The 15600-nt window shown below is 38.0% G+C and overlaps 1 protein-coding gene across 9 annotated transcripts in view; it reads left to right on the top strand.

The window, feature by feature from the left end:
- Positions 1 to 15600, top strand: part of ELMO1 (engulfment and cell motility 1) — a 555096-nt gene that overhangs the window by 174834 nt on the left and 364662 nt on the right. For all 9 annotated transcript variants that reach the window (XM_082471822.1, XM_082471824.1, XM_082471823.1 and 6 more), the window contains one exon: positions 6482 to 6517. In XM_082471822.1, the coding sequence (XP_082327948.1) occupies positions 6482 to 6517 (36 nt within the window). The remainder of the gene's footprint in view (positions 1 to 6481; positions 6518 to 15600) is intronic.

Genomic DNA, 15600 nt, shown 5'->3' with positions numbered 1-15600 from the left:
AAATATTGTACCTGCAACTCTAAATCCATTGTAGTGAATAACGCTGCTTTTCTTTGGGTTTTAATAAAACACTGTGTTCTTTGTCTATGCTGCTATGCACATAGATAATTGGACAGTTTACCCTGTGCCCTTCTACTGTTCAACCATCAGAAGAACAGGGGGAACATTTCCAAGAATGAAAGGATCCTTATAGTTTCCCACTTGGCAACATGACAGGAAAATTATGCCCTTGGAATATGAGTAAGCAGTAGCAACACCCTGGCAGAAAAGTTAAGAGTGAAAGAAATTAAATTCACGTATTTACGAAAAACTCATTTTTTTTGAATTAGCTTTCTCTCCTTAATAAAAAAAATATATTTATTGTTTAAAAAATAAATGTAAATAAGCAGAAGGAGGAGAATAAGAGTCATTTGTAATCTGCCTTTCCAGAGACAAATATTTTTAACATCTTGGTGTATATTGTTTTTGTATATTCTTTAGCTACACACACACACACATACACTGGCTTTACAAAAGTAGAATTATATTATTCATGCTCTCTGTAGCCTGCTTTTTGTACCTAACAATATTCCCATGTGATTAAATATTATTCCCCTCATCATTTTTGTTATCTGCCTATTAAATCATTTTTAAAGCTCTGTTGAGGTACAGTTGATATGCAATGTAATAGGAGAATTTGAAGGCTATGCAGAGTAGAGTTAACCATTCCCCTGTTGTTGGATATTTACACTGCTTTCAGGTTTTTTCAGGATTATGAACATTCTCTCATCAGTTTTTCCTTCAGCAGAATCTCTGTGAATATTTATTCTGTTGGAATAAAATTCCTGATTCAGAGGATATACACATGTTGAAGCTGTGTTAAAATAAGAACAGCCCCATAGCTTGTTGACATGTCCTAATTTGTACTTTACCATTCATGTCGGGGGTATGTCCATTCCTAACACCCTGGGCAATACTGGGCTGGCGTTTCCTTAGGGATTCTAGCTTTCCTAAGAAAAATAGCAGTGAGGTATTTGAGGAGCTTTCACTAATCTGGGGAATTTATAAGTACTTTTTATTTGCTTGGTTGGTCATTCCCCCAAAATTTGGCTGTATTAGGAACAGGGCAAAGAGTCCCGTAGTTGTTTTAGAGATATGTAAAGCCCTTAAGTAATTGTCTTAAAAACAAACCACATTTGCTGTATAAACTATCAATCCCCTCCCCATTCTGTCATATAGATGACGCAGATGAGGATATTTGGGTGTATGTATAGCTATGTGTGTTTGTGTTTATAAAAATTGTCATTGTTAACACACGAACAGTTTCATATTCAACTTCGATTATTCAGATCGTTTCCTCCTGGCTGGAATCAGAGCTGCGACTGTTTCTCAGGAGATGTGAAAATTGAATCATGACCTGCATTAAGCACCCTGAAATGATGTCTTGGCTTTGATGCTGCCAGGCACCCACACTTGAGAATGGATTTGTAGGTTTTATTCACTTAGCAAAGTATGTATTATTTAAGTGCTGAATATTCCTGACACTGGGTTAGGCACATGGGTGTATGTGTGTGCGTAGAAAATACAAACATGCATATGACAGTTTGCGACTATGTGTGACATGTTTTGAAATTTTGTCTTCATACAAAAGATGAATTTCTTTTTTGAAAGTAACTTTGTTAGCCTCCACGGACATGGATTGTTGGCTCTAACTCATGCTGCCGCTTCTGAGAATTCAGTGTCTCTTATAAGCCTTGGTTGTTCTGGAAGGTCCAGGCCAGGCCACATTGATCAGCGACTCTTTGCCAGCTGCCAAGCACAGGTCACACCATGTGTGTCTTGCACTTCACCTCGAACAGAGGCCATGGGGAGGAGCAAGTAGCTCCCCAGAGTTGGAAAGAACCTGCTCTGTGTGGTCTGTGGGCCCCAGCTGAGAAGCCTGCTGTGTCTTCTCAGCTCCCTCTGTCTGCTTTCCTGGAGCTGCACTTAGCAGAGCTCAGGGAGTTCCAACTGCAGCAGCCCTTCTGGGGCCCTGCCAGAAATTTGCATCACAAACGCCAAAGGGGCCAACCGTCTAGGGCTTTGTCGGGGATTGTGTGGCAGAAAATCCCTTATGCTGGCACTCCGCCTCGCCATCCCTTTTTGCTTTGTTTCTGTGTCTTTGTCTATCACTCCGGTAATGGAAATGAGAAGGGGTCACACAGCCTGTTTAAAGAAGAGATTATCTTCTGCTAGGGAAAAGATGCCATAGCTTGGGCTGAGGTGAGGGGCTTCTGATCACTGAGAAACATCAGTCTTTCGAGAATCATTTGTTCTCCAGATATGTTTCTTTTAAAGTGGGTGTATATTGAGAGAGAGAGAGAGAGAGAAACTCAGTTAGGAAAACAGACATCACAACAAAAAGTTCGTCTTCTGCTTACGTTTACTCTGAAGCCAAAGTGAGGAAGTGTTACTCTGAAACCAAAGTGAGGAAGTGAAGTAAGAAACACTGTTTAGGCAATGAATTTCTTTCTGCACTCTGGTCAGGGAGAACTTTCTAAGGCTAGGGTCTGCTACAGGGTTAGCACATATATAAACACATATATAAACCTAAGGATGCTCAGGCCCTAGGCGAGAAAGTTATTTTGGAAAATTGCAGTGACTGCTTTATATATTACACACACACACCCCACAAACGTTGATTTTGTAGCAGTTCTGTTAAAAGATTAACTGAGGCATATTAAAAATTTTTAGAGTGTATTTGAGCAAAAATCAGTTAGAATTGGTCAGTGCCAGACTGGAAGTGGTTAGGAACCCTCTACCCACCGGGGCTGGTGGGGGAGAGAGGAGACTCTTGTAGAGAAGAAGCGGAAGCAGAGCAAGGGAGTTGTTGGATTGGCTGTAGTTTAAAGTCTAGTTGGCTGTTTGTGATTGCTTGTCCTTAGGTTTCCATTTCCCAACCTGGAGGCATTTGCAGGTTTAGGGTTTTAGATTGCTTTTACAGGCCTCCAGAGCATTAGAGCCCCTTCGGTCTAAAGGCCTCCTTGTTCAATTAATTTAACAGTTCCAGACTGAATGGAAAAGTTGCAAGATCAAGTTTCGCCAGTTGTCCTGTTTGTGTCCTTTACAAAGACCTAACTCCAGAGAGCCCCTTGCACCCAGTTGTCCTGTCTTCTCCTAATTGTTGCAGGAAGGGGGACTCCTTCCAGGGCCCGAGAGTGGGCTCTTGTCTAACACTCAGAAATGAATTGTCCTAGGAGACACATGTACTGACAAAACAAAAGACTTTATTGGAAAGGGGAGTCCGGGCAGAGAGCAGCAGGGTAAGGGAACCTGGGAGAGCTGTTCCTCCACGTGGCTCACAATCTCAGGTTTTATGGTAGTGGGGTTAGTTTCCAAGTGGTCTCTGGCCAGTCATCTTGCTTGTGCCCATATTTGGTCTGACTCAGGATCCTTCCTGGTGGACGCGCATCTCTCGGCCAAGATGGATTCCAGTGAGAAAGATTATGGGAGGTTGATAGGACATATGGACTGGCATCTCCTCCCTCCTTTCGGCCCCTCCCAAATTCTCCCGGTTAGTTTTTGGTGGCAGCACCTTGTTTCTTATCAGGACCTCTTGTTGCCAGACAACTCATCCAAGTGGTTATCATTGTGCCTGGCCAAGGCGGGTGGTTTCAGTCAGTGGTTCCCTAACATAATCTCTTGCAATCTGGAGCTATTCCTTAGTCTTTCCTTTTCTCTCATGGCTTTGACATTTTTTGAGATTATAGGTGAGCCATTTTTAGAATATTCCCCAATTGGGGTTTATTAAAAGGTAATTAATTAAAAGGTAATTATCAGGGAAAGATAAAAGCATGGCTTTCATAGAGATATAAAATTGAATATGTGTTAAAAGAATGTATTTTACTCATCTGATATGAGGGAACCAGGCAGATGTTTTCACTGGTTCAGAGGAAGAGTCAAAAGGGCCCAAATTTATATGAAACAGAGCAATGTCGAAATGAATTGCAAATGGAGACAAAACTGGTTTTTCACCTGCAGGGAGGAAGTTAATTAAATCACCATTAGGCAGGACAAAATATACATATGCATCAGTTACCTACAACTTAAAGACAGCAGGGCTGGAATCTGATAACCCAGAAGAGTAAGCCATAGACAGTGCATAGTTTCCTGTTGAAACACGGAGTCCTTTTTCTACAGGTTTCTCCAGTGTTTTCTTCTTTTAGAAAACATATGTCTTTGGCTAGAATATCACAGATGCTTGTGTTTATTTCATTGCATCCTATTAATGGCACATGATGTCTCTTTGTCTTATTACTGATGTTCACTTTGACCACTTGTTAAGATAGCACCTTCCAGGTATCTCCCTGTAATGCAGTTTCCCCCCTTTGTAAATAACTAAGAAATAATTTTGGAGTAGTTACACCATGGGAAATGGAAAGTGGTACAAATCAGGTTTGTATATTTTCTGCCAGAGATTTGGCTCTTCAACAATACTAGCACACCACTCTTTAAAGCAATGTAGGCCATTTGTTCCCTGTTTTATTCATTGGGCTGTAATCTATCACTATTATTATTTATTTTGATGTCCAATTTGTCCCAGATATGGCTTAGGAAACTTCATCAAGCTGTATTCTGTGTCCTGCCTTGTCTCCCATTATTCTTTGAGCATTTCTGTACTTTTTGGCTCAGCGAAATGTTCCAGGCTTATCTAGATCTTTCCAGCCCTGGACCGAGTCATTTCTCCAAGGATCCCCAGTTCCTTTTAGTGGAGGGTAGTGTTTGGCTCTTTCAAAAGGGCCCAAACTCTGCTCAGGCCTCCTTCCCCATAGCCACCAACTTCTTCCACTCTGCCCAATGGCTATTTGAAGGAGAAGGAAAGGAAGCTAATATATATGTGGATGAAAAATGTCCTCCTGCCATATCAGTAAACAAAGGACATTGTGGCCTAACTGTGGCAGCCACTACAGCTGCCCCCCCCCCCGCCACCCTGAGGGGGTTCAGGATGGAGAAAAGCAGGATACTGGTCCTAAATCGCTAAGGTGCATGTCAAAGGAATGATTTCAATGAGCCCAGACTGTTGCATCTTCTCATATATGGAAAAGCACTAAATCCATTAACTTAAGATGTCTGGTTTTTCTTTATTTAACCATAATCTTTTGATGTTCTGACTCCCTGGTTTATTGCAAAACTCCTATGTGTCCCGGCTCCTCCCTTTCCTCTTCGGAGCCGTCCCTCAGCGCTATCTGAGAGGCTGCCTCTGGGATTGAGTCCTCAGAAAGTCCACCGAATAAAATATAATTCTCAACTTTTAGGTAGTGCATTTTATATATATATATATATATATATATATTTTTTTTTTTTTTTTTAAAGAAAGGCAGGTTAAGGAGGAGGGGGAAGGGAGCAGGAAGAGGAAGATCACTTTATATACATTTTTAACTCCCGAGTTTTATCAAACACTAGATCTGATCCTCTCATGGTCAGTTAGGTTTCTGAAGTGGTTACATTTTATGTGGTTGAAAATGTGAAACTTCTTCCGAATTGAGTACCTACTCTGCATGTGCCTGACATTATAGTAGTTGAGTTACAGAGCGAGCCTTTGCCTTCAGGTAGCTGGAAGGGCAGTGAGATGTCCTAAGTCGTGCAGCTGATGTATTCTCAGCACTGTGGACATGGGCGCCACCCTCAGTCTGGTCAAGGAAGGGAAATCAGAAGTCAGGGAGGCTTCACAGAGGAGCCTAGAATCAGATGAATTTGGGGTAGGACTTAGCTAGTCTGACAAGGAGGGGAAGGGTATTCCCCCAGCAGAGGGAAGAACACACTTAATGCCAGAGAAATTTGGCAGACTTGAGGAATGGGAAGTGGTTTGATGAGGTTAGAAACACTTGTTTCCTAATCTTCTTGACCTAATCTTTAGTTTTTAAAGAAGCATAATTGTCCTTTTTTACAGACATGTTTTGTTGATTGTGCACTTTTTTTGCAGACTGCTATCCCAGGGTTCCATCTGTGGTCCAGGAATTATTGCAATGTCTCACGGTGTCTTCCTTCAGAAGAAGCCTTTTTTTTTTTTCTCTTAAGAAAAGAGAAAGTAGAATTAGTGGGCATTTTACCAAAGAAAGATAATCAACTATTTCTCCTTTGTTGAGCATGTACTTAAGAACAACTGGACTAGTGTTTTTTGGCTCTACTTTTTCATTGAAGATATGCCCCTCTTATTTCTAGGGATTTCCCCCTGTTGAATATATACCCATTCTGAGCCAAATGGAGTGTTCTTGTTGCCTTTACTCATAAGTAAATGCAATAGGTTGGTTACAGTGGTTTCATCCCCATCTTTTGATTGTTTTGTATCATTAAAAAACACCAATTTATTGCTTGGAGAAATGTTTTGAAATGAATTAAGTTCTCTTAATGACTGTTAAATCTGCCCTATATCTCATCCTGGGCTTTCTTCATGATCTGTAATTTGTGTAAAACTCATTGCTTTCACACATGCTCCTTACATGACTGTTTTTGAATTTTGCAGACGATACCAGAAATTGCAGAAGATCATGAAGCCTTGGTAAGAATTTCTAATAGGTTGATACAGATGATATAACACTTCCTTCTTCTCTGCATAATTAAACCGTGTCCTCTGACTGATTGTGTAACTATGTGTCTAGATGTTTTGAGTAAGCGATTTATTTTTGCTTTCTTTTTGATGTTCTTTTTTTAAAAAATTAATTAATTTATTATTATTATTATTATTTTGGCTGTGTTGGGTCTTTGTTTCTGTGCGAGGGCTTTCTCTAGTTGCGGCAAGCAGGGACCACTCTTCATCGCGGTGCGGGGGCCTCTCACTATCGCGGCCTCTCTTGTTGTGCAGCACAGGCTCCAGATGCGCAGGCTCAGTAGTTGTGGCTCACGGGCCTAGTTGCTCCGCGGCATGTGGTATCTTCCCAGACCAGGGCTCGAACCCGTGTCCCCTGCATTGGCAGGCAGATTCTCAACCACTGTGCCACCAAGGAAGCCCCTTTTTGATGTTCTTATGAACAGGTTCTTTAAAAATTTATTTCCGTTTTCTCTTTGCTTTGTGGTAGAAAGAGTATTTTATGTTGGTAACCATAAAATGATCACATCAGGATTGCTACCCTTCTCCTGGAACAAGGCTAACCATAATTTTATGTATTACTTTTTAAAAAACCTTTCTTTTTTGTGGCCTATGTGATGTTCAAAGTCAAAAGTCTTTGATTTTCTTCAATGGCTTGGTAAGAAAAAGATCCGCATTAAAAAAAATATTTAGGGCTGAAGTATGGAATGAAAATTATTTACTTTCAGTCTGAGAATGTGTTCAACCACCTATATATTTGTGAATTGCCTGATAATTGTGTCTGGAAATCTCAAAACTTCTTTCTTAGAGTATTCCCTCCTCAGTGCCTTTATTATCAACTAAACAAGGTGAGTCCAAAGAGTATCTAACAAACTCTCTATAATAGGTTGAACAAAGTCCCATTTTGCTAAGTTGTTAAGCATACAGTTTCAGTTTGAGAAGGAAGACTGAACAGTATTTGAAAATGTGCACCTTATTTTTTAAGCCTTCAGAGAAAATTCTGATCAGTGTATGATAGTGGTCTCAAATCATTCATCTTCCCCTACCCCTCCCACTGGAAGAAGTATTAATTGCAGGAACTCTTCAGTTATTAAATTCTAATAAAGTAGAAATACTGAGTTTTTAGAGTAAAGCTTCTTAAACCTAACTTTGATACATATTTTTAATATAGTAGAAGCACTTAATGGTAATAGTAGTAGAAGCCATTTTTTATGAGAATTTACTCTGTCCTGGGCATTGTCTCAATGTTTACACTCGTTACTTCTAATTCACACTTTTATCCACCATACAAGATGAGTAAAATTAGAATTGTTTCCTTTATGAAGAAGTTAAAATGAGGTGGTATTGGGATTCAAACTGATTTTTTCTCTAACAACCTCATACAATTTGCTAATGCAGAAGAATTTTGGGCTCTGAAGCCAAAATAATTTCTTAAAATTTATCTGCCAGTAGTTTTAATCTTTTGGTATATAGAGGTGTTGGAAGTGTGACTAAGCGTGAATCATGATTTCCATTTATCAATCACAGACAAAATCAATGCTCAGGGCCCTGGTAATTGCAAAGTAGCTTAATCAGACTAAGTACCATGGATAATAATTATAAACTCTAGACAAAATATTGCAAACAAAAACATCTAAAAACAAGTGTTTGTTTGAAGAAACTGTATAGCAACTGAAAACAGACAGAAAGAAGAAGTAAGTCAATCTTTGAGAGAACAGATAAGCCCTAGATGAGATTTGTGTGTTTGCAGCTTTTTGCCTGAGGATTCCTGCTCATCCAGGTAGCATGGTGTGGCAAGAACCCTCAGTCTTAGTAAGTTACTAAGAGGATATAGTTTAAGGCTGGCAGAGCAGCTAGATTATTAAGGGGAATCCATGAAAGAAAGGAGGCTCAGAGGGTATGAGACGACCCCATATCTATATATAAACTCTGCCAAATCTATCACTGATCACTGAAGTGTGAATATACGTGTGTATAGGAACCCCAAAGGAACCTGGTAAACTTAGCAACTGGAAATGGAAAGAATTGGGAAGAGATTTAAACTGCCACTCCCTGAAGAGTTTGGAGTCTGATTCTAGCCAAGTTAACTTCCTACTAAAACAAAAACCAATTCTTCAGAAGAACAAAACTGAACTATGAGCCTTGGCAATGTTTATTCCCAATGTTCAGAATACAGTAAAAAATTACTAGGTATATAAGTAATAGGAAAAGATGACCTGTACTTAAGAAAAGAAATAAAGCAAGTAGTAGAAGCCTACCTTGAGATGACCCAGATGTTGGAAATAGCAGATGAAAATTTTAAAGCAATGTTTATAAATATATTAAAAAACTAAAGAAAAGCATTAACATATTAAATTCGCAGATGGGGAGTCTCAGCAGAGAAATGGAAATAAGAAATAACCACTTGGAAATTATGAAACTGAAAAGTATAATATTTAAAATGAAAAATTCACTGTAGGAGTTGAAGATGGCAGAAGAGACAGTAACCTTGAAGATATATCAGTATAAATTACCCAATCTGAAGACTAGATAAAGTGAATAGTGAATAATTGACCTGTAAGGTAGTAACAATTGATTTTAAATACATTTAATTGGGGTCCCAGAAAGAGAGGAGACAGATGGGGCAGAAAAATATTTGAGGAAATAATGACAGAAAATTTCTGGAATTTGTTGAAAAACATAAATTTTTAGATCTAAGAATCTTGTTGAACCCAAGTGGGATAAATAGAAAACTATGCCTAGAAACATCATAGTCAAACTTCTGAAATTGAAGGATAAAAAGTATACCTTGAAGGCAGCCAGAGAAAAACAACTTATTACATTAAGAAAATAAAAATAAGAATGAGAGCTGACTTCTCATTAGAAATAGTGGAGGCCAGAAGGCAACCTCTTAAAAGTGCTGAAAGAAAAAAAAAAAGCTTGTCAACCCAGAATTCTTTTCTAATAACACTATCTTGAAAATGAAGGTGAAATAAAAGCACTTTCAAATAAACGAAAACTAAGATGGTTCATTATTAGCAGATACACACTACAGGAAATATGAAGGAAGTTCTTCAATTAAAAGGCTTCAGATCAAATTTGAAAAAGCAGGACCCAGCTACATGCTGTTTACAAGAGATATACTATAAATGCAAAAGAACATGTAGTTTGATAGTGGAGAAACATATACCATGTAAATGGAAATAATAATAAAACGGTTGTTTTATTAATATCAGGCACAATAAGACTTCAATGCAACATATTATCAAATATTAAGAGAGATAATTCACAATAAAAAATGGTTGGCTTATTAGGAAGACATAAAGTGTTAAATGTGTCTGTACCTAATATAAGGCTTCAAAGTAAATGAAGCAAAATCTGACAACTAAAGAGAAATATAGACAAATCTGTAATCATGGTTGGAGATTTTAACACTCTTTTCTAATTTCTTTTTTAATTTCTAATCTCCCTTCAAGAAAGAATTTGCTAATCAGCCCTGAGGAGTACAGTTAGCTGATAGCTTCCCGCTATAGCACATTCAAGATCCATGACAGCTTTCAAACTAAGACCATACACGCTCTTTCTAGGCAGCCCCTAGTCAGTGAGCCTGGTGAGCATGGTGCACATACCAGGGCCTGGCCATTTCTGCCCATTGTGGGACCCCTCTAGCAGTCCGTATTTATACTGAGCTTCCTCTTGGGTTGGCTGGGACTGTCACATCTACATCTGCGTCCTCTTTCCTTTCACAGGCATCAGATCTACCTCATGGTCTGAAGGGTATTCTTACCCAGTCTTGCTTTGTGCCTCTTTATCTTTCACAAGCACCACCTATCTTCCAATAAACCTCTTGCTCTCCTTACTCCATCTCAGCATTAACTGAGGACTAAACTGACACAAAACTGACCTATGAGGAAATAGAAAATCTGAATACCCACATCTATTAAAGAAGTTGAATTCATTTTCAAAAGCCTTTACACAATGAAAATTGGTTACACTGGTGAATTTTACTATACATATGCAGAAGAAATACCAAATCTACACATATGGTTTCAAAAAATAGAGGTAGAGGGGAAAAGTCCTCAATCATTTTATGAGGCCTATGAGGCCAGTGTCACTCTGATACCAAAACCTGACAAAGCCAATGCAGGAAATAAAAATTATAGACGATTTAGTGAACAGAGGTGCAAAACTCCCCAGAAACGTATGAACAAATATAATCAAGCAATGTATAAAAAAGATTTGTGGCCTGTAAAGATTTATCTCAAAAATAGTTTAACATCTGAAAAATCAGTCACTGTGATTTAGTATTTAGCAAAATAAAGGAAAAAACTTAAAGAGAAAAAGCATCTTTATAGATACAGAAAGTAGATAATAGATACAGAAAAAGCATTCCATAGCGTCCAACAGTCATTCATAAAAATTCTCAGCAATCGAGGAATAGAGGGAACTTCCTCAACCTGATAAAGACTATCTGCAAAAAAAAAAAAAAGCATTATACTTAATGTTGGAAGACTGAATCCCCACCCCTCCCAATAAAGATTGGGAATAAGGCAAATATGTAGCACTTCTATTCAACATTGTACTGTAGTTTTTAGCCATAGCAATAAGTCAAGAAAGAGATAAAAGACATAATGATCAGAGAGGAAGAAGTAAAACCAACTCTATTCATAGAGGACATGATTGACTATGTAGAAAATCCTAAGGAATCTACAAAGAAACTGCTAGATCCCATAACTGAATTTAGCAAAGTTTCAGGATATAACATGAGTATATAAAAGGGACATATTTTTATACCTTAATAGCAAACAACTGGAAAATGAAATTTTATAATTTCCATTTACAAAGTGTCAAAAATCATAAAATTCTTAGGAATAAATGTAACAAGAGACATCAGTATCTGTCACTGAAAAAAAAAATATTGCTGAAAGAAATTAAAGAAGACCTAAATAAGTGGAGAATATACCATTTCATGGATTGGAAGACACAATATAGTTAAAATAGCAATTCTCTCCAAATTAGGTTCAGTGAAATACAATCTCTTAAAAAGAAATTATGAGCCAATCCTAAAAACTTGAAGGAAATGCACTGGACCTAGAAGAGCCAAAACAGTCTTGAAAAACTCATAAAAATCACTAAAGTTGGAAGATTTCATTAACTGACTTCAAGGCTTCCTGTAAAGTTAGTTATTAACACAATATGGTATTGGTGTAAGAGGATAGACAGATCCATGGAATAGAATAGAGTCCAAAATTGATCCACAGTTAAATTTTCAACAAAGGAGCCAAAAGAATATATGCTGATGTAAGTAATGCTATGATTCTAAAGGGTAAGGGAATGTCTGAAGGGCAACAGAAATCTATACATTTCAGTGTATATAAGTTTTACCAGAAACAAAATAAAATACTAGGAAAAACTCAAAGGGCAGGGTAGAACTATATTCATTAATTCTGGCAATTAGGGATATATTCAGTATGATTTATTAATAACTGGGAACCTGGTCTTTATTTTCATCTTTTCTCTGCTTCTCTTTTGGGCATGACACCCAATGGAGACATTTGGAAGCACTATTCTTTTATAAAATTAGCAGCATAAAATTTAAATGCTTTGAGATTGGCTGAATTTTGTTGGAAAGAAGAGGGTCTCTACTGAATTGATGAGAAACATTTATTTGAATCATTCCAGCACACATGGTGTGTTGGCTGTGACATGGCTCTCAACCAGCATGTAAAGTTTGCAGTCGGCTTAATTTGTGGCAGTCAGTACTGCAAAATCTTTAACTTGGCACTTTATAAAAAACAAATAAACCAAGCAAATAAAAATGCTCCCCGCATGTACCATGTGGTTGCTTTATATTTGTAATCCTTTTAGCCTTGATCTTCTGCACCCAGCACGGATTTCAGAGACAGGACCTTGGCTCCTGCCTTCCCTCTTGGAGCCTGAATCACTCCTCTAGCAGTGAAATAAGCATCTGTGTCAGGGTTCAATAAGAGCTTTTATAGCTGCCTCATTTGAAATGAGATGATTGAGTCCGTTGATTTGGAAGGTAATAAAATTTTAGCATGGCTCTCCTTTTCTTGCAACTAAGGATATGAAGTTGAATTTTGAAAAAATTCTCCCTCATGTAAACCTAGTATGCCATCCAGCAACCAGTTATAATGAATTATGTATGTCATATATATGCTATATGTATAATATAGTATATATGCATATTATATACTTTATAATATATAATATATAACATATAAACATAGTATATCTAATAACATATTTATATCTATATATTATATAAGATACATATACATATATATGATTATATTTAATATATATGTCTAATAACATTATATCCATAGAGTATATAGTTATATATTTAAATATATTAAATGTTATTAGATAATATTTATATAAATATAAATTATATAACATTTATATAAAACATTAGATGGACCAAGAGAGCGATCCTTCTGCTGGGCACCTTGGTGTGATGTGAAGAAGCTTCTCTCATTTGTCAATCGTTCACACTAATGGGTGATTACAAAGCACAGAAAGCCCTAGCTGCAGTCTCAGAAACGGTGCTCCAACTCCTTAACAACCATGGAGAGTTAAATCCTGGTCCCGAAAGCAGCTTGGAGATTTGGAAACCAAACAATACTCTTTCCCTTTTTCTCCATCTTTTTCCCAGGTCCTTGCAGCCTGTCTGAGGAGCCTGTAGGCAGAGCTCTGGAACACTTAAGGAAGAGGGACAATCCCCAGATGTTACTAAGGCCATTAGGATCATGAGTCCATTGAGCAAGGAACAGAGTCATTTTGCCTTCAGATAATTAGCATAAATACAATTTATCTTTTGCTTTTAAAGCAGTGAATGAAGACTAATATCATCTGTAGCCCCAGCTACAGGGAATATAAAGAAGAGTTTGATTTCAGCAGCATGTTACTCCTTTTTCACTGCCTGTTCCATTGCTTGTTCTTTTAGTGGCAATACTGAGGCAGTATTTTTGCACTGTGTGGAGGTCACAAATGCCATCCTGCAATGTCTTGTAGATGGGCATCTTATAGCAGTTGAGGTCTTTTAGCATGCCAGGTGTAAACAAATGGCAGCCATTCATTATCACTTGGTTGTTTTTCCTTTTTTTAAGTAAATAAATTGCTAATATGGTTTATCACTAATAATATAATAAAATAATAAATTAGCTAATATTGTTTACTAATAATTCTATACATTATTATGTAATAATATTTTCAAAGTAATACTAATGCCTACATAATCTGTTAATAAATCTTACTAATTGCTTTTATTTCCTGGCTCTCTTATTTTCCTGAGGCAATTTCCTTCTTTTTTTTTTTTTTACATGCTAATGTTTGGATTTTCTTAGGACTCCTTGTCTGTAGAAAGAGCCATTCTGGAATTTTTATATAACCTTTCTTGCTAGTATTTTTAATCCATTTTCCACCTGTCTTTCTACTTTTTTTTGTTTTCTTAAAATAAGCTTGAGTTTTCTGGTTTGGAATTTCTTTTTTGGGGCATGATTCTCTGATGCCAGCCTGTATGATTGGGATTGCCCGCCTGTGACTCAGAAAAGCCTTTAAAAAAATATTTGCTGCTTTTCTCTCTGGCTTGAAACGTTTGGCTTTTCTTGCAATTTTTTTTTTTTTTTCTCCCTCCAAGGACAGAGAATTCTTGACACAATAAAGACAGACATTTGAAAATCATGAGCTTTATGTACCTTTTTAAAATACCACTTTGCATAATGATAATAAGTAACATTCGCATACTGCCTTCCATGTGCTATATACACTGCTTAGAGGGCTCTAAGTATTGTAGCTCCTTTCATTTCCCCAGCAGTCCTCTGAGTTAGGTATCACCACCACCACCAGCATCACTGTCGTCCTCATATATATATTTTTTTAATTATTTATTTATTTATTTTTGGCTGTGTTGGGTCTTCGTTTCTGTGCGAGGGCTTTCTCCAGTTGCGGCAAGCGGGGGCCACTCTTCATCGCGGTGCGCGGGCCTCTCACTATCGCGGCCTCTCTTGTTGCGGAGCACAGGCTCCAGACGCGCAGGCTCAGTAGCTGTGGCTCACGGGCCTAGTCGCTCCGCGGCATGTGGGATCTTCCCAGACCAGGGCTCGAACCCGTGTCCCCTGCACTGGCAGGCAGATTCTCAACCACTGCGCCACCAGGGAAGCCCCGTCCTCATTTTTATAAAATGAGGAAATCGAGGCACACAATGTGTCCTTGTCCACTGAGAGCTGGCGGGTAGCCCCTGCTGTCTGAGTCCAGAAACCACCCGCTTAACCATTTCTATCAGGCGCACCTCATCCCCTCTGATCTCCGGCAGCTTGGGATCACGGTCCTTTCCTGAGAGCCGCTTCCTCTTTGGCAGGTCTCTTTTCAGCATCACAGCTTCGGAGATGATGCAGAATTTTCCAGGTCTGTTATTGAGGCTGGGCTGAGAACACTAGGAAGAAGGGAAATTGTGAAGCTGTTTTAAAAGAAATATGAGCTTGTTTCCTGTTCTATTAATTGAAAATGGTTGGGAAGATTCAATCTAAACACTTTATGAGACTTTGTAGTGTAGCAATTGTGATATATGAGTCTACAGATTAAAAATCTGAACAACTAACTTTATTTTTAAAAAATCAAGCATATGAATCAGTGTGGTTGTATATAGTGTGGAGATCCTGATGGGCATAATTCAATGTACTTGAAGAGAAAGTACTTATCTTGAGAGTTTTGAGTTACTATTTATTACGGTGATAATTTACAATAGAGGTGAGTTTCTGTAAAAGGTTCTCAGTGTTGTTTTGAAAGCACTAGAAATCAGGGTATTGTCTGATAAGGGTCACGGGTGGAGCTTTTTTAGAAGGCCGTTCTTTTACTTGAGCTTGCCTGATCTCTGCTTAGACTTCTAACCCACTCATGAGACCCTTCCTACAGCCTTTTGAATCACAGCAAGTCTATGGCTGGCAAACAGTTATTATCTATAATATTCTAGAAAGATATTACATAAGGCCTATTAACTAAAGATAAAATGCTGGCCAGTGTAATATAGAAATGAATATGCTTACATATATATT

This window comes from Balaenoptera physalus (assembly GCF_965194825.1).
Source record: "Balaenoptera physalus genome assembly, chromosome: 8".
Classification (NCBI taxonomy): Eukaryota; Metazoa; Chordata; class Mammalia; order Artiodactyla; family Balaenopteridae; genus Balaenoptera; species Balaenoptera physalus.
The sequence above is the reverse complement of the archived record's forward strand: the minus strand, read 5'-3'. Positions and strand labels throughout refer to the sequence as shown.